We start from the raw sequence: 27984 nt of genomic DNA, 5'->3' as shown, positions 1-27984 counted from the left end.
CGGTGGACCTTGCTAAGTGTGAGAAACATCCATTTCCTCTAAATCAGGACTCAAAGCAGCCTCCAAGCTTGCACTCTAGGCAGTTTTAGTCAACCACAGTTGGCACCTACAAAGAAACCTAAACGTGAGTAAGATCAACCATTGTATCAAAGTCCACATCCTGGTTGAGATACTGTATTACGGTTCTGTAAGATATTAGCATTGGGGAAAACTGGGTGAAGGGTACTCCAAAGCTATTCTTACCATCTGCTACCAAATATATGGGGCTTCTTGTCATCTGCTACCAAATATATGGGGTTTTTCCCTACATGAATCAATTCTCCTACACCAGCTACATATCTGCAATTCAATTCATTTCTGACACCACTACCTGAGGTTAGTGTCAGATCCCACAAGTTAAGGGCTCAGTTTCATAAGACTGCCTCCACTTCAGAAGCCAATCTCAAGTCCCCGGCCTCCCATACATCTGGCTGACCAACTCTAAACCAGGGCCTCCCACGACCCCCTCCTCAGGTTTGATAATTTGCTAGAACTGCTCACAGAACTTAGGAAGGCACCATATTTACTGGTTTATTATACAGATCGAACTCAGAAACAGCCAAATGGAAGAAATGCATAGGGCAAGGTGGGGTGAAGGGAACTTCCATGCCCTTTCTGGGCACCTGACCCTCCCAGGACTTTGTATTTTTTCACTAACCTTGGAACCTCTCTGAACCCTGCCATTTAGTGGTATTTATGGATGTCCCATTATGTAGGCTTGATTGATCACATCATTAGCCATGATGATTAACTCAATCGTCAGGTCCTCTCCCCTCCTTTGAGGTCAGAGGGCACAGCTGAAAGTTCCAGCCTTCTAATCATGCCTTGATCTTTCTGGTGACCAGGACCCATTCAGAAGCTATGTAGGAGCCCCCAGCCCCCAGCCATCTCATTAGCATACAAAAGACACCCGTAGCACTGGGAAGATTCCAAAGGCTTTAGGAGCTGTGCGCCAAGAATTGGAGACAAAGACCATATATTATTTCTTATTATTACAGGTAGACAAGATTGCTGTTTTATTTCTTACAACTGCATATGAATCTACAGTTATTTCAAAACTAAAAGTTTAAATAAAAAATCTATTTGTCACTTGGGATTTGCAGTAATTTCAAAGAGAATCTCTCTCATGTGATAATAGAATGACCACTTGAATTAAATCAGACAGTTGTAGAGCAGGCAAGGCACTAGTTCACCCAGTTTAGCTCTTTTATTTCAGAATGAAGAAACAGAGGCCAAGCGAAATTAAATGACTCTTGCTGCGATGCCTGAATCTATTTATATACGTAATACCTTAAGTGGAAAAAAAAAAAGACATTTATTAGGTGACAAGTTTGTGACAGACACTGTGCTAAAGAAGTTTATATACATGATCTCATTTTGCTTCCCAAGAATTCTTGTAGGTATTATTCTCATTTTACAACTGAAGAAATTGAAGCTTGTCATAAGTCATAAAATTAGCAAGTGATGGAGCCTGGATTCAAACTCCCTGTGAATCTAGAGCAGTTAGGTTTCTGCTACACATTTTAAAACTTTTCCCACTACAATCCATTGCAAAAATATTACGTTGTAACCTAAAGACACATAAAGATGGAAACAATTTTTTTCAAGTATCCTATGTGTGATGCCCTATTCTATCCTTTCATTAAAAATGCACTATAATTGATTTTATGATCCATTAATGGGGGTTGTGATCTACACAGCATGCTATTTTCCCTTTCCTGTGACCATTCCATTGATATTTGTGGGAGAATCTTTCTTTTCATACTAACAAACAGCCCTCTTTTTAGCTTTGCTCAGATGTTACATACGAAAAATTAAAGGAGAAGTTGTCTTAGTTAGCCTTTGCTTACTTAAATTCATAATAGCTTGTGCAAAACTTCATAGCATGATTCTTCCTGTGGCCTTGGGCATTTTAGCCACCACCACTCCCCTCTTCTCTCTCTGTCCTCTCTCTTTCTTCCTGACCACATCCCTGTGAGGGGGCAGATAGACCCATTCAAATTGAACCCTGTCATTTTCTGAACTGATGGGTGGTTTGTTGTTTGAGGAGACTCCAAGGCCTTGTCTATAAGAGGCAAATGTAGGCAAGTTATCCGCTGATTTACATTTGGCTTAAAACTTTCTCTGGGTGGGTGTGTTGGGTGGTAGCAGTGGTGGAGTTGGGCTATGTATCATTTGCCCTGGCAGTACTCCACAGGACAGGGTGTGCTTGGGTGGCCTGGCATTCCCAGCTCATTTCCTGCTGGATGCCATGATGTACCCACTGGGGACACCTATATCACCCATTCACAAGCCTTCCTTGGGTAATGACATATCAGGGCTTTCAATTTCCTGGCCCCCTGTGGGATTCCTTTTAGAGCCCAGAAATGCCATTGATCTGTCAGTGGTTGTGTTAGATTTTGATAATTGCTGGCATTGATTTGGCCTTCTGGGTGTCAGGGACTGAGTGAAACACTTCACACACATTATCTTGTTGAACCCTCAGAGCGGCCCTGTGATGAAGATGTTATTACAGCCTTTAATATTAGCAAAAGGGCTAGGTAGGCAGGTGGCTTTTGTTCGATAAGCACTTAGAAGGGCAGGGAACTGCTGAGTTAGAAAACGTAATGGGAAAGGAGGTTGTAGAGATGAGGTTTATACACACACACACACACACACAACACATACACACCAAAAATAAAGTTTTGAGGAATTTTGCTGTCCAAGTTAAGCCTGTCCTGCTTTCTTCCTTTTCTGGCCTTGATCATCTGGGCTCTGTCATCATCTGTTTCAGCCAACAGTATGACAATTTAAATCCTAGAATTTTCTATCCTTGGCTTTTCTCATTTAGAAAAGAAGATTGAAATTGGCTCTTAGATCTGAGCTTATTTTGTAATCACAGGCAGACTCAGCTTTCAAGTGAAAGATACTTCAGTTTTCTTGTTGGCCCTGGTTCTCAAATATTAGTAAACACCAGAATAATCGAAGAAGCATCTTAAAATGCAGATTTCTGAGCCCCACGCATATTGATTCTGATTCAGTAGATCAGAGGTGGCTCCTTGAAATCTATATTTTAAACAAATTTCGATTTAATAATTTGAATCAAAGTGATTCAGATTCAAATTCTCTAAGAACCATGTTATGAAAAGTGCTAATTTGAGGTGTTATAAGATGTATGCAGGAGAAATCCACATTGTGGGACTGCCTCCTTCTTAATCCTGTCTTTAAAGCTGCCTTAGGAAAATTAAATAAATAAAATAAATAAAAGGACAGTGGACCAAGAAGAAATAAAATCTTAGCAATGCAGTGAACTTTTGGGTCGATGGCAAAAGTTACACTGCATTACCTAAGGAAAAAATTCATAGTTACAATTTCAGAAAAATAAAAATTAAACATGAAAAAAAAATGTCTTAGGGAGGGCCTCAAAGATTTTTATTAAGACAATAACCATAATAGTTATTAATAACAACCATGGATGGAGAGTTAAGCAGTGCTTCAGAGCTGTTTAAAAAGAGTTCTCAGCCACATCTAATCAACCAGAACACGGGTCCCCTGCACAAACATGAGGACCAACATGGAAAACCTTCTCTGTCTGCCAGAGACTGTCAGTGCTCTTCATATCTGAATGTTCTCTGTCTTTCCTTGCTTCTCTTGGAAATGGTTTGGCTCTGTGACTGGGTTCTGGCCAGTGGAATGTGGATGAAAGTAAAGATCCACTTACAGGCCTGATTCCTAAAATATCCAGCATAGTTTTGTTTTTTTTAATACTTCTTCCCTTCCCCATCTTCAGATAGGTAATACCAGGTGACCTGGAAGCTTCGTGATGGTAGAAAAGTAAGATGGTAACAGCCTGGGTTCCTGAGTCGCTACCCACAGGAGAGCTACTTTGAATTGTGGCACAAGCAACACGAAGGCTCCATTGCTCGAAGCCCCAGAAAATGTGGGGTTTATTTATTTTGGCAGCATAGTCTACCCTCCCCTGACTGCTATGTTTCTAACAACCAATTAATAATCATGATGGAAATTCTTCCTTTACTGTAGCAGAACAGAATAATTTGAACTGAATCCCCCACTGGTGCCAATAACCCAGCAGAACAAAGCCTGAGCAATCTTGCCCCTTCAAACCAATAGTCCACACAGAACTATTCAACCAAATATTTGCTGAAAAGTTATAACAGGTAATCTTGTTTAGCATGCAAGAAATAACTATCCTTTTTCATCTGTGAAAAGTTGCTGACCCTATGCCTGAAACTTGATCACAAACCAACTTTTTCTTTACTGCTTTGTTGACAGAAAGTTATGAACTCCCTCAAATCTCAGAAAGAAATAATGGCCACAAATTAAATGGTTCTTACATTCAACCACTGCTACATAATCAATGGGAAAATAGAAACTAACATGGCATCTAAAAGGATGAAAAATAATGAAAACCTAAGAAGGTACCGCTACCAATCTTCAAATGTCTTAAGAATGCAGTCATTTAACTTGACCTATTATCTTTCCCATGAACTTTGAATAATGACTTTATTTACTAATCTGAGATAAACTGTTTTTACTTCTTTGGGCTGGAGCAGTGTTTTCCAACTGCCCATCATGACCTATCAGTGAGTCATAAATCAGTTCAGGGCTTTGAAACCATGATAAACAACACTATAAAAGAAATATAAGAGAGACTATCAAAGTATATCACAAATAGGATAAATATTATATTTTATGAAAATTGTTTCTGGTATAAACACATAAACACAGACGAGTTTTGTTATTAAGGTAGTTATGATCTACTTAGTTGCCTTGAACAGTCAATTAGTGAATACTGAACCATTGCTCCTAGGGGAAATACAGGGTTAGGTTCCTGTGAGCCTCTGGTCCCAACATTTTTCATCCACTGATCAATACATAACTTTGTTTTGTGTGTGTTTCTGTTTAAAGACACCTTATTAATACATATATATATATTGTTTATTGATTGACATTGAACTCGCAGCCAACAGCACCATAACTCATGCCTTAATGAAGGTCATCTAACATGTATGTTCTCCATATGACACATCACAGCCTTCCTGCACTCTGGAACACTAGACAGCACTTCAGCACTATGCTTGGGGCCACTTTAAACAGCAAAATCACTAACAAAATGCACAAAATACAAAAATAGACTAAAAAATGACATGTTTACAGTGTGAAAGCTGAAACCGAAGTTTAAGTGCTACCTTGCTTGACTTCAGCTAGGGACTTGCACATAAGACAACTCAATTTTTTTGCTACTCTCTGCATATGCATATCCTTGACTGACCGTGAAATGACAGTAAATATATATTTGGAGTTACAAATAAATGTTAGGAGTTTGGCGAATTAGCAAATATGGAATCTTTGCATAATCAGGATTGACTATCAAAGTTATTGCATATCAAGGGATTGTCTTGATTAAAAGCAGGATGATTTATGAATATATTTATGTTAATATATGCAACAAGGTTTATATATAAATAATATGTAACTAAAATAAAAAGATACTATAGGTAAGACCTTTAAATTCTGTCACATAATAGATAATGAACAGAAATGCCACTGATGGTTCAAAGAATGGAGCTTCTTTAATGACAAATTACCTGTGTCCTTCATGGAATCTAGACCGATGCCTTTCACTACAAATTTGCTGACCAAATGATTGGTAGCCAAAGATGTTCAACTAATCTTAGAAGAGTTCTGTCACAGCCTGGAGTAGCTGCTCAGATTCAGAGAAGCTTCAGTTGTAGCAGCTCTGTCTAAACACTTCCCTAGCCTAGTCCTAGTTCGTCTTCCTCCACAGAACTGGTCTGAGAAGTGGTGGGATATGAGATCCCCTGCAGCCCAGTAAGGCTAATGGATGTTTGTACCAGAGTGCGAGAGCATTGACTCTCTTCAAATATATGATTGTCTCTCCTGCAATGAAAAAAAAGGACAAAATGACCACCTGGAGAGCAGCTTTACATCTGCTGATAGAATCCAATCTAGGGTAACCAGATTTAGAAAATGAAAATACAGAATGCCCAGTTAAATTTGAGTGATTTCTAATTAACTACACTTATGTACATTGCAATAAAAGGAAAGTATTGCATGGGACATACTGAAGTATTTGTTGTTTATCTGAAATAAATTATAAAAAATTTAAATTACATACCTCTTTCAAAAAATTATATCTCCCTTATGTTGTTAACAGTTATTTACTTTTACAGGATTTACTTATAAAATCTTGCCTTGCAGTTACAATGTTTAATTTACACTGTGACAGAGCTTCTGCAGGGGTCACATCTAGTTCGTTTGTCTCTTCTTTTGTCCACTGAACATTTACTCATGAAAAAACACACTCAATATTAGTATATGAGCTAGTATGTACTCGTGTAAACTCTAAGAATCACTCTTCAAATTTGACTTATTGGAGTACATAATACCATCTTTCAGTGCATAATATACTTTTCCATTCTTCAGAACTATATTTCATCTTTTGATCAGTGATTTTTTTAAAAAATACTGTCCACTGACAAAAGCATTGTTGTCAGTTTATTCCTTCCTTCAACATTGCACATGGTGATTCCACTTGTTCCCATTCCAAGAATATTTAGAAATATCCATATTAAAAAATTAAACTCTTCAGGGGATGAAATCATTTCACAAAATAGTCATGACAAGTGCCATGATAATTATCCATTTCAAGTCAGAATTTCTTTTCATGTTCATGAGTAATATAATATCCTTTTTAAGAACAGTCTTGACACTTAAAGAGATCAATTTTTCTGTAATTCTTTCTTTAACACATTCCACAATTTCCTTTAAGGATTGGAATACTTCAGTGACACTGTTTGCTCCTCTTTCAATTTGCATAATCCTATTATTAAAGAGATATTGAAAAGTATGCTCAACAAATAAGTATGCTTCACTCAATGGATTATTTTAAAAGCCAACCAAAATTTTTGAGAACTCATTCTTCAGAATTAAAGTATGATTTAAGTGCTTCAGATAAACTGAGTATGTTCTCAAATGAGTGTTCAAGAGAGCCAGTGGGTTGTGGATGCAGGAAAATTGAAGACTGCTGAATGCCAACAATATCACAAAAATCTCATTTAAAAACTTCCTAACTATTTTATTTTTTTAGAGCAATGTTACATACATAACAGCTCAATAAAAAATTAGGAAAAGTCTTTGAACAATTAGAAGGAAATATTGATATCTGCAACAATATGAATGAATCTCAGGTGCATTAAGCTAGGTGAAAGAAGTCAAACTCAAAAGACCGCATACTGTATGATTTCATTCATACATCAGTTTGGATAAGGCAAAACTATAAGAATAGAAAATGGCTCAGTGGCTGCTAGTTGCTTTTTTTCCCCAACCACTTATTTTAGATCTATCCATGTTGATATGCAGAGTTATAGTTCATTCCTTTTTTTACTGCTATATAGTTTTTCCAGTATAGTTATTCCATAATATAAATATATCATTCTTTACTTATCTAGTCCCCTACTGATGCACATTTAGATTGTTTACATTTCTTGCTAATATAACAAACAGCAATGAATATCATTGTGCACATTTTTCAAAATGAAAAATTTTAAGATCTACTCTTTTAGCTGCTTTCAAATATGCAAAACAGTATCATTAACTATAGTCACCATGCTGAACATTATATCCCCATGACCTATTTCTTTTATGACTGGAAGTTTGTACCTTCTGACCCTCTTCTCCAGTTTCACCTACCTCCCACTCCTCACCCCTGGAAACCACCTATCTATTCTCTATATCCATGAGCTTGGTTTTATTTGTTTGTTTTTGTTGTTGTTGTTGTTGTTTTAATTCCACATATTAATGAGATCATTTGGTATTTGTCTTTTTCTGACTTATTTCACTTAGCATGATACCCTCAGGGTCCATCCATTTTGTTGCAAATGGCAAACTTTCCTTCTTTCTTGTGGCTGAATAGTACTTCAATGTGTGTGTGTGTGTGTGTGTGTGTACGTGTGTGTGTGTATATATATATATATATACACATACATATATATATGTATATATAAAACTTGGACACATAGGTTTTTTCCATATCTTAGCTAAATATAATGCTGCAATGAACATAGGAATGCTGAGTATTTACATTTTTCGAGTTAGTATTTTCATTTTCTTTGAATAAATACCCAGAAGTGAAATTGTTGGGTCATATGATCCAAAATCGTATGTAAAGTTTTACTTTTAACTTTTTTGAGGAACTTTCATACTATTTTCTGTAGTGGTTGCACCAATTTACATTTTCACCAACAGGTTTCCAGTCAAGATGGTGGAGTGGTAGGACCACGAGCTCGCCTCTCCTTGCGACTACATTTTCACCAATAATGCATAAGTGTTCCTTTTTCTCCACATCCTTGCCAACATTTGTTATTTCCTGTCTTTTTGATAAAAGCCATTCTAACAGTTGTGAGGTGATATGTTATGTGGTTGTGATTTGCATTTCTCTGATGATTAGTGATGCTGAGCAACTTTTCATGTACCTATTGGCCATTGGTATGTCCTCTTTGGAAAAAAGTGTATTCAGATCTTCTGCCCATCTAAAAATCAGACTGCTTGTTTTTGTTTTGTTTTGTTTTTCATTTTTTGTTTTTGCTATTGAGTTATATGAGTTCTTTATAATATTTCAATATTAACCCTTGTAAGATATATGATTTGCAAATGTTTTCTACCATTCAGTAGTTACCTTTTCAGTTCATTGTTGGTTTCCTTTACTGTACCAAAGCTTTTTAGTTTGGTCTAATTTCTCTTGTTTATTTTTACTTTTCTTGCCTTTGCTGTTGTTGTCAGATTAAAAAAATAATCACCAACACTGATGTCATGGAGTTTACTATCTATATTTTCTTCTAAGAGTTTTATGGCTTCAGTTTTTACATTCATGTATTCAATCCATTTTGAGTTAATTTTTGTGTATAGTATACGATAGTGGTCCAGTTTCATTCTTTCCCATGTGGCTGTCCAATTTTCCCAATACCATTTATGGAAGAGACTGTCCTTTCCTCATTGTATATTTTTGGTTCCCTTGTTGTAAATTAATTGACTTATGTGAATGAGTTTATTTCTGAGCTTGCTCTCTGTTCCATAGATCTATGCGTCTGTTTTTAATGCCAATGCCATACTGTTTTGATTACAGTAGCTTTGTGATAGAGTTTGAAATCAGAGAATGTGATGCCTCAAGCTTTGTTCTTCTTTCTCAAGATGGCTTTGGCTGTTTGGGGTCTTTTGTTGTTCTAAATTTTAATATTCTTTGTTCTACTTCTGTGAAAAATGCTATTCAAATTTTGATAGAGATTACATTGAATCTGTAGATTTCTTTGGGCGGTATGGACATTTTAACAATATTAATTCTCCCAAGCCATGAGCATAGAACATTTTTCCATTTATTTGTGTCTTCTTCAGTTTCTTTTATTAATATCTTATAGTTTTCAGCATACAGGTCTTTTACTTCCTTGGTTAAATTTATTTCTAGGTTATTTTATTCTTTCCAATGCAATTGTAAGTGGGATTGATTTCTTAATATCTCTTTCTGACAGTTCCCACAAAAATCTTTTAATTGCTCAATTTGAACAGTATAAATGCTGAAGTAGGAGAAAAATTTCATGACAACGACTTCAGTGTCAATAGAAAGGACATTAGATGCTGTTTGAGCAGCATTATGCAGAATATGGCAGGACAGCCAACACCTTTCATTCATGTTTGCTTTAACTTTGAATAAATATTGTTGACACTCATGAAAACATCTACCAAAATTTGTGTTCATATTATTGCCACAGAAGCAGTACACTTTTTCTCATTAACTCCTTCCACAATAAAGAACATTTCTGAAGTCTCATTTGGAAGAGATTTTACTCACAACAGCCTTAAAGTAACACTTTTTCATGAGAAAAGTATTATATAAGCAAAGGGAGCATTTTTGCCTGTATTACGGCTACTTACATCCATAGCTATGTTGTAAAAAGATAAGTCATTAGATCTTCCATAAGCTCTGTAACAGTAAATGGAATTGTTACATTTTTTATTGTTGTAGTAGATTTCATCCTGATAACTTACTTGTAAATTTAAGATCAAAAAATACTTTTGGTTATGAAATTTTTTTTTAATTTTAGCTCTGCCATTTAAGAAAGCTATTGAAATGTAGTTGATTTACAATGTTAGTTTCAGGTGTACAGCAAAGGGATTCAGTTATACATATACTTCCATATGGATTATTTCTTTTCAAATTCTTTTCCATTATATGTTATTACAAGAAATTGAATAAGTTCCCTGTGCTATACAGTGAGTCCTTGTTGTTTATCTATTTTATATATAGTAATGTGTATCTTTAATCCCAGCCCTTAATTTATTCCTCCCCGTCCTTTCCCCCTTTGTAACCATGGTTTGTTTTTTATGTCCAGGAATCTGTTTTTGGTTTGTAAATAGGATTTTTATTATTTTTTAAGATTTCACATATAAGTGATATCATATAATATTTGTCTTTCCCTTTCTGACTTACTTCACTCAATATGATAATCTCTAGGTTCATTCATGTTGCTGCAAATGGCAGTATTTCATTCTTTTTTATGACTGAGGATATATATATATATATATATATATATATATATCCCACATCTGTTGATGGACATTTAGGTTGTTTCCATGTCTTGGCTATTGTAAATAGTGCTGCTATGAGCATTGGGGTGCATGTGTCTTTTTAAATTATAGTTTTCTCTGGATATATGCCCAGCAGTAGGATTGATGGATCATAGGGTAAGTCTATTATTAATTTTCTAGGGAATCTTTATACTGTCCTTCATAGTGGCTGCACCAATTTACATTCCCACCAACAATGTAGGAGAGTTCCTTTCTCTCCACACTCTCTCCAGCATTTAGTATTTGTAGACTTTTAAATGATGGCCCTTATGACCTGTGTGAGGCAATAGATATGTCATCGTAGTTTTGATTTGCGTTTCTCTAATAATTGTGACATTGAGCATCTTTTCATGTGCCTGTTGGCCATCTGTATGTCTGCTCTGGAGAAATGTCGATTTAGGTCTTCTGCCCACATTTTTTTTTTATTATATTCTTTGTTTTTCTGGTATCAGGCTGTATGAGCTGTTTATACATTTTAGAAATTAATTCCTTGTTCGTTGTGTCATTTGCAAATATTTTCTCCCATTCTGTAGGTTGTCTTTTCATTTCATTTATGATTTCCTTTGCTGTGCAAAACTTTTAAGTTTAACTAGACCCCATTTGTTTATTTTTGCTTTTATTTCCATTACTCTAGGAGCTGGTTCAAAAAAATATATTGCTGAAATTTTTGTCAAAGTATGTTATGCCTATGTTTTCCTCTAGGAGTTTAAGCGTATCTGGTCTTACATTTAGGTCTTTAATCCATTTTGAGTTTATTTTTGTATATGGTATTAGAAAATGTTCTAATTTCATTCTTCTATGTGTAGCTGTCCAGTTTTCCCAGCACCACTTATTAAAGAGACTGTCTTTTTTCCATTGTATATTCTTGCCTCTTTTGTCATAGATTAGTTCACTGTAAGCATGTAGGTTTATTTCTGGACTTTCTATCCTGTTCCATTGATCTATGTGTCTCCTTTTGTGCCAGTACCATACTGTTTTCATTACTGTAACTTTGTAGAATAGTATGAAGTCAGGGAGCATGATTCTTCCAGCTCCATTCTTCTTTCTCAAAATTGTTTGGGCTATTTGGGGTCTTTTTTGTTTCTATACAAATTAAAAAATTTTTTGCTCCAGTCCTATGAAAAATGTCATTGGCAATTTGATAGGGCTTGCATTGAGTCTGTATATTGCCTTGGGTAGTATGGCTATTTTAACAATATTCAGCATTCTGATCCAAGAGCATGGTATATCTTTTCATCTGTTTGTTTCATCTTCAACTTCTTTTATCAGTGTCTTATAGTTTTTGGAGTATAGGTACTTTGCCTCTTTAGGTAGGTTTATTCCTAAGTATTTCATTCTTTTTTGATGTGATGGTAAATGGCATTGTTTCCTTAATTTCTTTTTCTGCTATTTCATTGTTAGTGTATAGGAATGCAACTGATTTCTGTATGTTAATTTTGTATCCTGAAACTTCGCTGAATTCATTGATGAACTCTAGTAGTTTTCTGACGGCCTCTTTAGGATTTTCTACATAGAATACCATGTCATCTGCAAACGGTGACAGTTTTACTTCTTCATTTCAAATTTGGATTACTTTTATTTCTTTCCTTCTCTGATTACTGTGGCTAGGACTTCCAAAACTATGTTGAATAAATGTGATGAGTGGACATCTTTGCCTAGTTCCTGATCTTAGAGGAAATGCTTTCAGCTTTTCACCATTGAGATTAATGTTAGCTATGGGTTTGTCATATACAGCCTTTATTACATTGAAGTATGTTCCCTCTGTGCCCACTTTCTGAAGAGTTTTTATCATAAATGAAAGTTGAACTTTATCAAAAGCTTCTTTTGCATCTATTGAGATAATCATATAGTTTTCATTCTTCAGCTTGTTAATGTGGTATATCACATTGATAGATTTGCAGATATTAAAAAATTCTTGCATCCCTGAGATAAATCCCACTTGATCACGATGTATGATATTTTGAATGTATTCTTGTAGTGGATTTGCTAGTATTTTTTAAAGGATTTTTACATCTATATTCATAAGTGATATTGGCCTGTAATTTTCTCTTTTTGTGGTATCTTTGTCTGGTTTTGGTATCAGGGTGATGGTAGCCTCATAGAATGGATTTGGAAGTGTTCCTTCCTCTTGGTAGCAGCATATTCTAACAGTTATTTGAACTGAGGGCTGATGAAATCTACTGTGGAAAGCCATTACAACTTGTGCTGTGATTATTTTATCTTCTTCATCTGAATGTCTTACAAAAATTTACTATTTTTTCACATATTTGGCAGTAGTTGATGAAATTACATATCTCTTATGTTTAGTTATTATTTCATACTGGTTTATCACTGCCTTTCTGCCATTTTTAATATTAAGTTAACAATTGGGAATGGCACAGAGTTTCCAAAGGACTTCTTCCTCATTTAATAAATTGTGATCAGAAAATTTATCACAGAATTTACAGTTACGTTTTGGCATTTTGGGTTTCAAAATACACCACTTAAATGGAAAACACAGCAAGAAATGAAAAGACTGAATTTGATAATGTCACAGTCATGATAGTGTGTCATTCACAAGTCAGAACTCATAACTATCAGCAGGGGTTGAACTGTTGAAAAAGTTGCAAAACTGACAACAAACAGAACTTAATATCTGATGTAAAAAAAGTGAACTTCTTTGCTTACAAGGAAGAGCTGTACTCATAAAGCACAGTGTTACTGAATTAGTGTTTTCGGAAGCCTGGCTTTGATGGATTGGTGGACTTTCAGAAGTGAGAGAGGTCCATGATTGGTGGACGTGCAGTTGGACTAGTGTGGTCACTGGAACGAGGCACTTACTGGTTGGCTGTTGTCTAGAAATGTGGAGTTGTCACTGATCGGCCGACTTTTGGAAGCTTGGGATGCCATTGATTTGCCAACTTTCAGAAGCATAGTTTACTGGAGTGCGGCTGTTGCTTTTTGGCTGATTTTCAGAGCATGAGCACTGATCCATAACTAATTAATGGTGATTGCTAGTTCATGACTTGAGACTTTGGCCAAAGAACAGTCCTTTTTTCCTTATGTATGAAAAATATGTATTTTAATTCTAAGCCCCCTGTTCTGGTCTTTCTTCAGTCAAACCTGCAGGGGAGAGCATGTCAGATAGTACAGATCTTTATTTGTGGAGGAATGATTTTTCAGCTAGTGTTACCATTTAGGAGATTTAAGCACCAATTACTGTAGTGGAGAAATAGTGGAAGTTGCCAATCTTTTGTAATTATTGAGAAGAGCTGAATATAAGACACTTGGATAATCTTGACAAAGTCCAACCAGGAAGCAGGAAAAGTTATTTAAATACAAGACATATCCTGTATATTCAGGCCTCTCACAACCCCATCCCAACTACATCTGTGGCCCTGCTTCTCTATAATCTTCCAGGGTCTCAAAAAGGAGTGGCCCAAGGTGAAGCTGGGTAGTTTGAGAAGTCTCAAGTCAAATTAAAGAGCCACTGAAAAGTTTGACTCAAAGTAGTGACATGATTGGATTTGCATTTTAGAAAGATCACTGGCATCTGGGTGGGAGATTCAGGAGCAGGGCCCAGATATTGGAACCAGGCTTGTCTGTTAGGGTGCTCAGCACTCAGGAAAAGAAAAAGAATGCCAGCCATGATATTTTTGTTTTACTGAAGATTGGTAATTTGCTTATAGAATTACGTAAAATAACTGTCAAAGTTTTGGGGTCTTACTCAAAAGGCATCGCTTTGCCAGTAATCCTAGGAGAGTTTGGACAGTGATGAGCAAAGGAAAGACCCAAACTTGTCAAAAGATCATGAAATTCACAATGTCTTCCCTATGAGGAGTCATGTGTATGCTGGGCATTGAGCAGTTTTCCATACATTACTTCCACTGTGTCATTATGAAGTAGGCAATTAATTTAGTGCAGTGGCTAAGAGCCAGGTTCTGAAGTTAGAATTTTGGGGTTCAAGTCTGGGTTCTATCAGTGATTTGTTGTGCCAATGCAGGACCCACTTTCTTCATCCCTCTGAAGATAAAACAGTGTTATCATGTGTAATCATTTTAAGGACTCCATGAAATAGTGGGCTTAGATTGTCATGTGTAGGGTATGTCCTGTTATAAGTGCTTGATAAGTGTTAGCTATTATTTTAACATAATTTTACGGGTGAAGAAACTTAATCTTAGAGAGATTAGGTTAGCTTTCCAGGGTCACACAGGAAAAGGCAGGGGTTCAACCCAGATAAAACTGACTTCAAGTCTTCAGATCTTAAACATTACTCTCTACTAGCTCTTAATATCTGGGACAGAGGTCTGGAGAAAACAAAATATGTGCCTATGAAAGAAGAACAATTGAAGTTATTAGTTTTTTTCAGAAGAAGAAAAGATTATGTGGTCTAGCAGTTGTTGTGTTCTGCATCATAATAAGAGAGTGGAAGCTAAGACTGACCAACAGCCAAGCCATGTCTGTTACTTGAGATTCAGTTAAAACGTCTTTAAGATATTTCAGGAAACATTATGCCATCCTGAGCCTTGGTGCAAATGGAATATGGAATCTATAAGAAATGGTTACCACTTTTTAAAGGACAATGGTTATTTCTAAAAGCAATTAATATTGTAACTGTTTTCTTAATTGCACTGGTGTTAATTCAATACAGTGCAATTGAATTTAAGGTTTTTGCCATTTAAACTTCCACCAAAGAAGCCCAGCAGGGATGTTGTACTACTGCTCATACAGAGAACACATACTCAAGTGCCTAGTTTTGGTTTGTGAACTAGTTTGATTACACAACTTAAAATAATTTGAGTTAAAATATCCTCTCTGTGTCTGTACTACTATTCTTGCCTTAATTTTGACATTTGGTTCAGCTACTGTTTATCCAAATTAAGAAAACAGGAAGACAGTGCAAAGTCATGGTAATAGAGTAGCCTCTAGATTAAGACTTTGATTCCATTCTTTCCTTAGGAACAGAATAACAATCCTGATTAAGGGTTTATAGGTAACTTGTTTAGTTACTGAGTTGATGTTAAATTTTAATTAATTGTTTGGTTTTCACAGTAAATTAAAGTTTATGTTTCTCTTTGATGAGATCTTATTGAAACCATAGTTTTAACTTCTCAATTTACAGGATTAGAAATAGATTAATTACCTTTTTCCCCTAGCAGCTTCATTGAGGTGTAATCGACACACAATGCACTGTACATATTCAAAGTGTACAATTTGATGTTTTGACATAGGTACACACCTATGAAACAATCCCACAATTAAGACAATGGAAAGTATCCATCAGAATTTCCTCATGACCCTTTAAAATCCCTTTCTTCTACCCTCCCTTCCACCCCCTCACCCCCAGCCCATGAAGCTATTGATCTATTTTCTTTCATTGTAGCTTAAAGTAGGTGTAGGCAGAATTTTAAGATGACTTTGTATAATCCTCTCCCCTTTGAGTGTAGTGAGAACGTGTGAATATGATGAAGTATCATTTTCATAATTATGTCCTGTTCTGTGGCCAAAGAGATTTGTCAGATGTAATGAAGTTTGCTAATCAGTTGACTTTAAGATAAACAGATTATTTGATTGAGGCTAACCGAGCTAAATGAGGCCTCTAAAAGCAAAAGTACACTTGGCAACTTGTTAGGTAGCAATAGAAAACTAATACAGATTTTCGTACATGAAAATGGAGTACTAATACAAGAAATTCTTAAAATGTGGGAATGCCTCTGGAATCAGACAGTGGGTAGAGGCTGGAAAACTGTTAGTAGAAATATAGATGTTAAGGACGCTGCTTATAAGGTCTCAGAAGGAAGTGAAAAGGGCATTTTGGAGGAACAAGGATCTTGTTATACTTGTGCAGAAAGCTTAGCAGAATTATGTCCCTCGGTTATGATCAAAGCAGAATTTGTAAACCATGAACTTGGATATATAGCTAAGGAGATTTTTGAGCAAAGTATTGAAGATGCTGCCTGGCTTCTTCTTGCTGCTTATAATAAAATGCAAGAGGAGACATACATTGAGAGAAAAATTGTGAAAGAAAAAGGAACCAGGATCTGATGATATTGAAAGGCCCCTGTCTATCCAAATGGTGAAAGAAGCTAAAATTAAGAGATTCACTGTCAAGAGAGAATGATCTAGAAAAATAGCTGAGGATGTGACTCACAAACATTTGCTGAAACCTGGGAAAGTTAACAAAAGATAAGAATATTCACATTAATTCAAATCCAAGGAAAAGGAAGGCAGGACCAGTTCACCAACCTCTACTAGTACCTAGGTGTGACTGAGGGCGTTGTGTTGCTTCCAGAAGTGACTTAAGACTCCTTAAAATTTGGTTAGGCCCTTAGAGCCACCCATGTAAACATGCTGTTTAAATAAAGACACAGTGCTTGCTATGAAAACACAGCCTCAAGGCAAATCCTCTTTCCATTCTTCCACTTCTTTTCAACCTTCCTGCTTTCCCTGTAAATGTCCTACACATAATCCTGGAGTGACCACTGTTGTAGTCTTAGCAACTTACTTGGTTCACATCTGTTGATATTACAAGGTTTAAGAATTTGGGATATTTCTGAAAATTCTGAACAAGTGCGTGGAGAGACACAGACTGTTGAGGTTTTGAACTCACACATTGGGGAACGGGTTTAGGGATTACCTGCATTGTAGCATGTGTCTGGGGTTCAAGAGAAAGGTGAGTTCAGGTACCCAAACTTCTGCTAGAATTATCGTCTGGTTTTCTATGTGGTCCTCCATAGCCAGCACAGATAACTGAGAGATAATTCACAGCTAGACCTCCTGCCTGTATGCACTTTTTGCACATCTAGCTGCCTTACAATAAGTTTTGGTATCTTGAATATCTATTTTTAAAATTCAGTTTGAATACTAAATTGGTACATTTTAAACTTCATATCGCTGTTTATTTAAGTCAGAGAGATTTCATGGGAGTTACTGTTTATAGATTGTTAAAGCCTCCTCAGGCATGCCAGGGCTGTTGCATGTGGACAGTTTCTTGAATTATAGCACAGGAATGTTAATACCTACCTCAGGAATGATAGGGGTCTTAAATAGGCAGTATATTTACAAAAGAAACCTAGAGTTTTCTTAGATTGCCAACCTTAGTAAGACAAGAAATGTCAGGGTGACAGAGTTTAAGTGGCTCTTTTCAGATATGTTACACTGATTATCTATATTTAAGATGCAGAACAGCTTCCCAGGAGCTATTTAATTAAGTGAAAGTAAGCCTAGTCCCTTTGGAACTGAATGTTTTAGTGAGCAAATACGTATCAGCAAGTGAAGGAAGTGGGGGACTTTATTATGTGCTTCATAGACACGGTGACACTTTATAACCCCATATCAGGGATCCTAAACAGTGATTGGTTGAGAAAATTATCAAACTGACTTTAAATTTCGGCAGGTATAAAATTGTCATGCAAAAGTCCGGGGCAGTGTGCCACTCTCAGTCTTCAAAGAGAAAGGTAAGAAATCCTGGATTTTCAAAGTCCCTTTGAAGGCTTTTAAGGTAAGATGGAACATCCTCTTTACTCAGAACCAACTGATTCCTTTAGAAAGAAATCTGAATTTCAGAGAAGTAGCCGACTTGATTTTAAGAAACCAATAACCCTTATGATTAGACTTTTCCCTTTCCCTTTTGACTTGTCAAATCAAGACTATGTATTAAAAGATAATGGAAGTTTATATGGTAAAGTATGCTAATTCCATCTAGGAAAATATTGGATCACTGAAGAATATAATTTTTTTCACACCCAGTATTTTAAAATATCAGTTGCTAATAGTCAGAAAAAGTATGTGTAAGGTGAAGCACATATTTTATATATAAAATATTAACAACAGAATGTATGATTAGATTATCTGATATATAATTCACTAAAGCTCCATTACTGTTATTTTTTAATCCAGAAAAACCATCTTTAAGGATGTTTAATCTAGTTAAAGCCATTTTTTTAAGCTCACCACACGATGTAAAATGTGATGAGATTTAATAAAAAAGGAGATAATCTCTTTCTCTTTCAAATAGTAACATTTAACCCCTGACTCTATTAATAAATAAACATGGATTTGGGAATTTGATTTAACACATTATGTTATATTTATTTCAAGGTCTGGCTAATCCACTTAGTGATAAGCTCCATGAGGGTAGGGCTCATATCTATTTCCATGCATGTGGCCCACATTAGGCCTTCAAATGTCTGTTGAATGAATGAATGAATGAATCTCAGTCTACATTTAATTTTTTGGTCCCTGAAAAATCTACCTTTGGCCTAAAAATTTTGTATTATTTTTGCCAATTGACATTGGAGTTTTAAAACTAGATTAAAACACTTCTACTGAGAGTATATGGAGATTCTGACTTCTGTCACACACCTTTTCTGTTTCATGATATAATAACAGGTTTGGAAAATAAAAGACATGTTACTAAACAATTGGCAAACTGAGGTGGGAACCTGATAAGTATCTGATTGCTTTGATAAAAAATTGGATAACTCAGATTTAAAATATCTACATTGGGCTTCGAATCAGAGCTTTAGTTAAGCTTTGCCTTTTAAGATTTTATTAACTTGTTCCAGTAACTAAGTAAAATCTCATTTTGTTTGTGACAATACATGAAACAATATGAAGGGGGTTCACACAATTCTGAAGCCTCTGCTTTCAGGCTGACAATACAGCCATTTCGATAATAGTTTTTCAAGCCATTTCCCTACCTGAGGATGCAGTGGCAAGCAGCGTCGTGCATCGTGCAGTCGTTCTGGAGTTGATCTGAAGGAGGGCTATCGTGGTCAGATTGCAGGATTGCAGCTTAGAAATGGGATGCGTATAACCCTGGCCTGCACTCTAGGTACCTTTCCAGGATACCATGTTCCCTCCAAATCACAGTGTGGACTGGCCTCTGCAGAGTCTATGTAATAATTAGGTTTGGGACCGCAAAATACAGTATAACCTGGGCTTCCTAAACAGCTGCTCTTCAACATTTATGCCCCAAACTCTGATTGTATTGTCCTGAGGCCTCCTCAGCCTCGTTTTTAAACTATAGCATTTTTAAAGGAAGTCTAGCTATTCCTGGCTTGCTGCTGAAGGGCTGTTAAGAGTAAGCACAATTTTTTTCCCCCAACTCAGTAGCTCTGAGAGGAAATGCCAATACTTCTAAGTCAGTTGATGTTCACTGAGGTTTTATTATGTTTCCACTATCAACATTAAATTCAATCAAGGCTATCTAATGACATACAGTATTTTAATCTATAAGCCCAGTGGGAATGCATGAAATGGAAGTAAAATCCTTCCTTTCTTTCTATAGTGATAGCATCATAACATCAAGAAATCCAATTTTCAGTAAACAGCAATTTAAAATTTTGATTCTCATGAATGCACTGTCTATCCCACTGTACTGAAAATATGTATTAGACCATTTCTGAATGTGAATTCTAATAGGAATGAAGGGTCATGTTTTTAGAAGTCCCACATAATAATTGCTATCATTTATTAAGAGATTGCTAAATGCACGGAACAGTGCTACGCGTTGCTTATACTAATAAGTATTTATTCACAAAATGCCCTTTTCCTGTGCCACATTTTGGAATTCAGTGATCACCAAGACACTCACCTGGACCTCAGGAGCTCTCAGTAGGGCAGGGAAACATAAGTAGCCAGGCTATTTTAAAACAGTGAGAACACTGTGCTGCTCCCAGTGAGGCGTGCAGAAGCTGCAGGGTGTAAAGAGGGAGAGACACCAAATGCCCTTTGACATAGAGTCAAAGAATGTTCTCAGAGAAAATTCTGCTGCTGATAATCAGGATAATCCTGAAGTGCAGGTATCATTATTATCCTCGACCGAGGAATGAAATGCTTAAACAAGCTACTTAAATTCCCCAAGCTCACACGTCAAGTAGCAAAGGTAGCATTTGAACTCAGGTCTCTGAATCCCAACTCCACATTCTTTCCACTAGCCTGGACTCCTTCATGCTTGTAATTTCTCTCCCTTGCCACCGAGTACAGCCCAATTGTATGGCTTTGGGGTGGGGATGATAAGTGCTTTATCTTTTAAGCACAACCATAGCAGGATTAGTTAATGTTTGATTACAACTATTCAGAAGACATGTTATTGCCATCAAGAAGAGCAGAAGGAGAAAGTTATAGTTATGGCTTTTGTAACTGCATGGCTGTACCCCTTCATTGGCAAAGGCAGAAAAAGTCTAGGTAGCTTCATCAGTTCTGAGCTTGATGGTGTCCTTGTATGTCTCTGTGACCACTCCAGGTGTGTTCTGGAGCCCTGAGGCTTGGCAGCTTCTTCTCATGTTGGATGTATCCGCCTTGCCTAGGAAAAAGGCAAATGCTTACAGACCAAAATAATACATTATATGGTTATCATTTTTTGCTCTTCAAGTAATTATGTGCTATTCTTTTTTTTTCCCTTCAAAAACAGCCACTGATTAATATTCCTAAAGAAAATGAAGATAATTATATATTTTTGCATTTGGGTGGTAGCATGGGCCATTCCAGTAAGTATACTTTCCTCAAAAAATCTTACTTTGCTGCCTCTTTTAAACTAACATTAAAATATATATAGGAGGAGGGTATAGCTCAGTGGTGGAGCACATGCTTATCATGCGCGAGGTCCTGGGTTCAATTCCCAGTACCTCCATCAAAAAAAAAAGTAGAAAAAAGCATGTATTTCCTTGAGACCTTACAGATCAGCTAAGCCTAAACTTTTAGATTTGCATGGAAGACTTTACAAGGTATATTAGGGATCTCAACAAAACCAAATATGCACTCCAATGCGTGTTCCCATTCTTCTCACAGAAACTCCTGTCTTGTTGGAAGTATTATTTTAAAATTCATTTAGATTAACTTACATTTAATGTTTAGATGTCATGGAGATTTGTCCATCTTTGCTCATGCCCTATGAATTTCATTTTAATGTCAATGAAGACTGTATTGTTTAGGAAGTTTTCAAGAAAGAAAAATAGGGAAAAAATCACATTTTTTTCAACAAAGGGGAAACTAATGTCTCACTCACAGAATTATTTTCCATATGCTCCCTGTGGAAAATTTGGAATATACAGATAAACACCAACAAAGAAAAATTAGGAAAATTAAACCATTTGCAATTCTATTAGTCAGTTTCTATGGTTAACAGTATGATATGGATATTTTTTCATAATACCAAACATGTTGGTATTTATGTAGTTGAGAGTTTTCCCAGCTATTTCCATTGTGCTCTTGAAGGGCACAGAAGGAGCATCGGACTTGCTTTGGCTTCTGCCCTGCCTCTGGTCATGCCTACTGTTCTCTTAGGGGTTTTGGCCAAGGTTACACTTAACTTGGGTCTGGTGCTATTGCAAGAAACTTAACGTACAGAAACACCAAAGGTCTCTCTCCTCATTTTTATAAAAGACTTCCATTTCTACAGTTGAGACAAGTGGTCTGGTTAATACTTCAGTAAAATTGGTAATACTGTTATGAAAAATATCTGTATGACAAATTCAAATTCTATATAAGCCCTGTGACAAGCCACTTTTCTTTTCTACCCAATTAGATCATTCTTTGGCCTCTGTGTTATGTCTTTTTTTCCTTCATTTAGTGAAAAGTGCATGCATGTGTGTGTGTGCATGTAGACAAAATAAGAATGTTTTCAATTCCAGTATTTTCACTTTGGTAGGTTCCTCAGATCAAGCCATTGGAAAGACATGCTGTGAACAAAGATGTGAATTTAAATCTTCTGGCAAAACCGAAAGTGCCAATACAGGTATAGAATGTAGAAATGTGTTTCTAAGCTGTTTTTAGATTCCAAAAAATCAATGCTCATCTTTTCAGTTTGCTTTACTTTAAGATGATATCCGCAGTTTATTTTGAACTGCTTCTCTTTTCCAGGATGAGTTAAATGCCAATGATACCACCAAAGAAAGTGGTGTCCCCATGTATGAAAAAGAAAGAGAAATGCAACAATATACCAAAGATGGTTACAAGGGAGAGGGGAATGGCTCTGAGTGGGCAGAAGTAGAAAAGAGTTCTACACAATCTACGGTAGCAAATGAAGAGGGGAACACTGAGGGTCTGAAAGGGGGCGCAGGAAAACCAGAAACATATGGTCATGATGGGATACATGGACAAGAAGATAGCGCCACCGTAAATGGCATCAGGGGGCAAGTAAGCATCATCGACAGTGCTGACACAGCAAATGGGAGCGATATTAATGGAATTGTTGATAAGCATTCAGAAAATGGGGGTGTTGGAAATGCAAGTCAGAGTGAGGATGCCACTGTTGTCCAAGAAGATGGACCTCAAGCAGCTGGAAGCAACAACAGTACAGGTCATGAGGATGAAATAAATGGGAATTTCTGTAGAAATGGGGGTGAATCAAGTGCAGTAACACCACAGAGAGAAGGAGAGAGAAGTGGGAATGAGGAAACAGGGGTTACACCAGGAGGAAGTAGAATTGGCAATAGAGAAGATGTTGGCCTGGATAATTCTGATGGAAGTGCTAGTGGGAATGGAGCAGATGAGGATGAAGACAAGGGCTCTGGTGATGATGAAGGTGAGGAAACAGGGAATGGAGGAAAGGGCACAGAAAACAGCAAGGGCCAGGAGGGTCAGCCTCATGGAAAAGAAGATGATGATGACAATAGCTTAGGTCAAAATTCAGTTAGTAGTGAAGACGGTGACCCTGGGGACAAAAAAGACTCCCATGCTGTTGATGGAGACAACACCTCCAAGAGTGAGGAAGAGTCTGACCGTATTCCAGAAGACAATGGTAGTCAAAGAATAGAGGACACTCAAAAACCCAGTCACAAAGAAATCAAAGCTGTGGAAAATGGAATCACTGAAAAATTAGAGCCACCTGCTATTGGGAAGAGCCAAGATAAGGTTAGTTTGTGAAGCTGATTTCTTTCAATGGTAGTTTAAATTCTCCCCCTCCTTCCACTGACAGTAGCACAAAAATAAAGCGTGACAAACATTCATGTATTTTTGCACCTAAATTACTTGAATGTTTGAGGGGAAAGCTGGGGTCCTTACTAGAAATTGATACAGAACAATTTTAAAAGGCAGATGTCTCTGAAAACTTGGTTATAATTCTTTAAAAGTCATATGCTAAACAATTAATTCACCATGTAACTGTTTACCAAAGTTCCTACTAGGTAGACATCCTACTGGGATGACCTATAAACACCAGAGTACTTTCAAGTACTGAATAAGGCACATTTTCACAAACAGATGTTTCTGAAGCACTGGAAGCTGAACTCCTGTTCTCTGGTCACTTTCCCCAGATAGTCTTCCTCAGACCAATGCAGTTTTGCAGCATAACATTCACTAATTAATCATGCTTTTCTCCATCTTTCCGTAGGGAACAGAAGTTGAAGTTCCCAGCAGTGGCCTCAGAAACAATATTACCAAAGAAACTGGGAAAGTCAATGAAGACAAAGAGAGTAAAGGCCAAAATGGAATGATTGTGGGCAAAGGAAATGTCAAGACCCAAGGAGAGGTTGACATCACGCAAGGACTTGGCCAGAAATCAGAACCTGGAAATAAGCTTGGACCCAGCAAAACACATAGTGACAGTAACAGTGATGGATATGACAGTAACGAGTTTGATGAAGAATCCATGCAAGGAGATGATCCCAACAGCAGCGATGAGTCTAATGGCAGTGAAGATGCCAATTCTGAAGGTGATAATAACCACAGTAGCCGAGGAGATGCTTCTTATAACTCTGATGAATCAAAAGATAATGGCAGTGACAGTAACTCACAAGGAGGAGACGATGATGATCATGATAACACATCAGATGCTAATGATAGTGACAGTGATGACAATGGTAACAATGGAGGTGATGACAATGGTAACAATGGAGGTGATGACAATGGCAAATCAGACAGCAGCAAAGATAAATCAGATGACAGTGACAGCAATGACAGTAGTGATAGCAGTGACAGCAGTGACAACAAGTCTGACAGTAGTGACAGCAGTGATAGCAGTGACAGCAGTGACAACAAGTCTGACAGTAGTGACAGCAGCGACAGTAGTGATAGCAGTGACAGCAGTGATAGTGACAGCAAGTCAGACAGCAGTGACAGCAGTGACAGCAGTGACAGCAGTGATAGTGACAGCAAGTCAGACAGCAGTGACAGCAGTGACAGCAGTGACAGCAGCGACAGCAGTGACAGTAGTGATAGTGACAGCAAGTCAGACAGCAGTGACAGTAGCGACAGCAGTGACAGCAGTGATAGTGACAGCAAGTCAGACAGCAGTGACAGCAGTGACAGCAGTGACAGTAGTGACAGCAGCGACAGCAGTGACAGCAGTGATAGTGACAGCAAGTCAGACAGCAGTGACAGTAGCGACAGCAGTGACAGTAGTGACAGCAGTGATAGTGACAGCAAGTCAGACAGCAGTGACAGCAGCGACAGCAGTGACAGTAGTGATAGTGACAGCAAGTCAGACAGCAGTGACAGCAGTGACAGCAGTGACAGTAGTGACAGCAGCGACAGCAGTGACAGCAGTGATAGTGACAGCAAGTCAGACAGCAGTGACAGTAGCGACAGCAGTGACAGTAGTGACAGTAGTGATAGTGACAGCAAGTCAGACAGCAGTGACAGCAGTGACAGCAGTGACAGTAGCGACAGCAGTGACAGCAGTGATAGTGACAGCAAGTCAGACAGCAGTGACAGTAGCGACAGCAGCGACAGCAGTGACAGTAGTGATAGTGACAGCAAGTCAGACAGCAGTGACAGTAGCGACAGCAGCAACAGCAGTGACAGTAGTGACAGCAGTGACAGCAGCGACAGCAGTGACAGCAGTGATAGTGACAGCAAGTCAGACAGCAGTGACAGTAGCGACAGCAGTGACAGTAGTGATAGTGACAGCAAGTCAGACAGCAGTGACAGCAGTGACAGTAGCAACAGCAGTGATAGCAATGACAGCAGTGACAGTAGTGATAGTGACAGCAAGTCAGACAGCAGTGACAGTAGTGACAGCAGTGACAGCAGTGACAGTAGCAACAGCAGTGACAGTAGCAACAGCAGTGATAGCAGTGACAGTAGTGACAGTAGTGATAGTGACAGCAAGTCAGACAGCAGTGACAGTAGTGACAGCAGTGACAGTAGTGATAGTGACAGCAAGTCAGACAGCAGTGCCAGTAGTGACAGCAGTGATAGCAGTGACAGTAGCAACAGCAGTGACAGTAGCAACAGCAGTGACAGCAGTGACAGTAGTGACAGCAGTGACAGTAGCAACAGCAGTGACAGCAGCGACAGCAGTGACAGTAGTGATAGTGACAGCAAGTCAGACAGCAGTGACAGCAGTGACAGCAGTGATAGTGACAGCAAATCAGACAGCAGTGACAGTAGCGACAGCAGTGACAGCAGTGACAGTAGCGACAGCAGTGACAGCAGTGACAGTAGCAACAGCAGTGATAGCAGTGACAGCAGTGACAGTAGTGACAGTAGTGATAGCAGTGACAGCAAGTCAGACAGTAGTGACAGCAGTGACAGTAGTGACAGTAGTGATAGCAGTGACAGCAAGTCAGACAGTAGTGACAGCAGTAATAGCAGTGACAGTAGTGAGAGCAGTGACAGTGAATCTGACAGTAGTGATGAGAGTGACAGCAAGAGCAAGCCTGGTAATGGCAACAACAGTGGAAGTGACAGTGATAGTGACAGTGAAGGCAGTGACAGTAATCACTCAACCAGTGATGATTAGAACTAAAGAAAAACCCATGAGATTCCTTTTGTGAAAAATCTGGTGAGTAATTGATAGGAAATAAAGATTTCCAGGGAAGTAGAGAAAGGGGAGAAATACACAGAAGACATATGTAAACATCCACATATCCACAGAAACGACGAGAGAAATAGTCAAACTGTCAGATTCAGAACCAAGTGCCAACACCTTCAGAGAGAGAATCTGACTGTGTACATGTATGTTAAATATGTCCTGAAAAGATTTTGTTAAAAGTATAAACATAAACATAAATTAACAATTAAAATATTCTTTAATACTTTACACAGAAACCTCAAGTAATCACTTACTCAATAACTTCAAGTGCCAAGTGCTTTAGAGAACGTAGCAGGTAAACACATCTTATAAACAACCTGTGGCATTGCCTTAATCAGTCAGTAATTATATGTCCTGGATAGATGGTCTGCATACTGCTGAGTAAAAGATGCTGTTACCATGATATCCAGCTTGGTTATAACTAATATGCTTGTTCTAAGAACAAAATACACTTGTAATATGAAAAAAGAATTGCAGCAACAATTTAACCTACCTGGACCATAGGAATAATCTCTGTAATTAGTGAATAGAGTAATTACAAATTATGGAAATTCTAAACAGTGCTAGTCAGAAAAGAATTCAGAGGCCGGTTTATACAACAAAATTTCACATGTAGTATCACATTCCTGCAAACTGCTGGAAATGTAGCGTGAAGCCCCTGAAACTATTGACAAAACTGAATCAGTGCTTAGAACATGTCTTGCCTCCAGTTGGCACTCTCCAACAATTAATACATAAATGAACTCATGAATGAAGGACTCTTGGAAGGGGTGCAATTTTGAACTCTCTGCTCAGAACTCTGTTAAATGGAGTCAATTATTTGTCTTCAACCTCAGTCTCACCAAGTCAAACTTGGTTCACACTTGCCCTTTAAACCCCTACATGTCAAAATTTCCAAATCAGACCCTGAGGCTCCCTTCTCACTATTAATCTCTTTAACAAATCCAACAGTTGCCAGTGGGTGATGCATTGGAAACTACCCATTTTTATTTGAGAGTCATACATGTAGCTAAAATCTGAACATAGTTTCTTCAGATTTTGCATGAATGAGGTTAATTCTTAGTTTTGAGTTGAAGCCCTAACCCTAGAACATGAGGATCTTAAAGGTGCATGAGGCTAGAGTGTAATATTTAATAGGGCGGAGATATAATCTATTGCCCAAGCTAGGATACACCTGAGAGTGAAAGGGGTGTTATGAGTAATTACGTGGGGACAAGAGGTGTAAATTGGACGTCTGGGGACTCTGGGAGTGACCATAGCCATAAGCCTTTAGGGTATTATTCAAGATTTAGTAGTAAGAATTCATAAATTTTCCTTTTTCCACTCGGATGATTATTTTAGATTTGTTCTAATTCAAAGACAAAATTCTATATGGCGAAGTTTTGAATGCAACTTCTTTAATGTTAATTTTCAACCAGTCATTAATTTATGTCCTAATATTAGGCATATTTTACACAAAGAGTTTCAGTAGGCTTTTCCCCCACCTCCTTCCTACTTTATGCAAGTTTCTTAGTTAAGAGGTTAATATTGCAAGGAATATTGCTGAAGGCTTTAAAAAATACTGC

The 27984-nt window shown here is 37.5% G+C and overlaps 1 protein-coding gene and 1 non-coding gene across 2 annotated transcripts; both read left to right on the top strand.

Annotated features, from left to right (window-relative positions):
- Positions 1–26823, top strand: DSPP (dentin sialophosphoprotein). Its single transcript, XM_006175484.2, has 6 exons — positions 1–124; positions 18056–18116; positions 21077–21152; positions 22313–22399; positions 22525–23517; positions 23996–26823. Exons 3-6 carry the CDS (start codon positions 21102–21104, stop codon positions 26345–26347), a joined length of 3483 nt encoding a protein of 1160 aa, XP_006175546.2. The 5' UTR covers positions 1–124; positions 18056–18116; positions 21077–21101; the 3' UTR covers positions 26348–26823.
- Positions 21224–21295, top strand: TRNAD-AUC. The gene has a single exon. It is a non-coding gene; the product is annotated as a tRNA-Asp (tRNA).
- Positions 26824–27984: the final 1161 nt, after the last annotated feature.

This window comes from Camelus ferus, chromosome 2 (genome assembly GCF_009834535.1).
Source record: "Camelus ferus isolate YT-003-E chromosome 2, BCGSAC_Cfer_1.0, whole genome shotgun sequence".
In the NCBI taxonomy this organism is placed as follows: domain Eukaryota; kingdom Metazoa; phylum Chordata; class Mammalia; order Artiodactyla; family Camelidae; genus Camelus; species Camelus ferus.
Note: the sequence above shows the minus strand (reverse complement) of the source record. Positions and strands in the feature narration are given on the sequence as shown.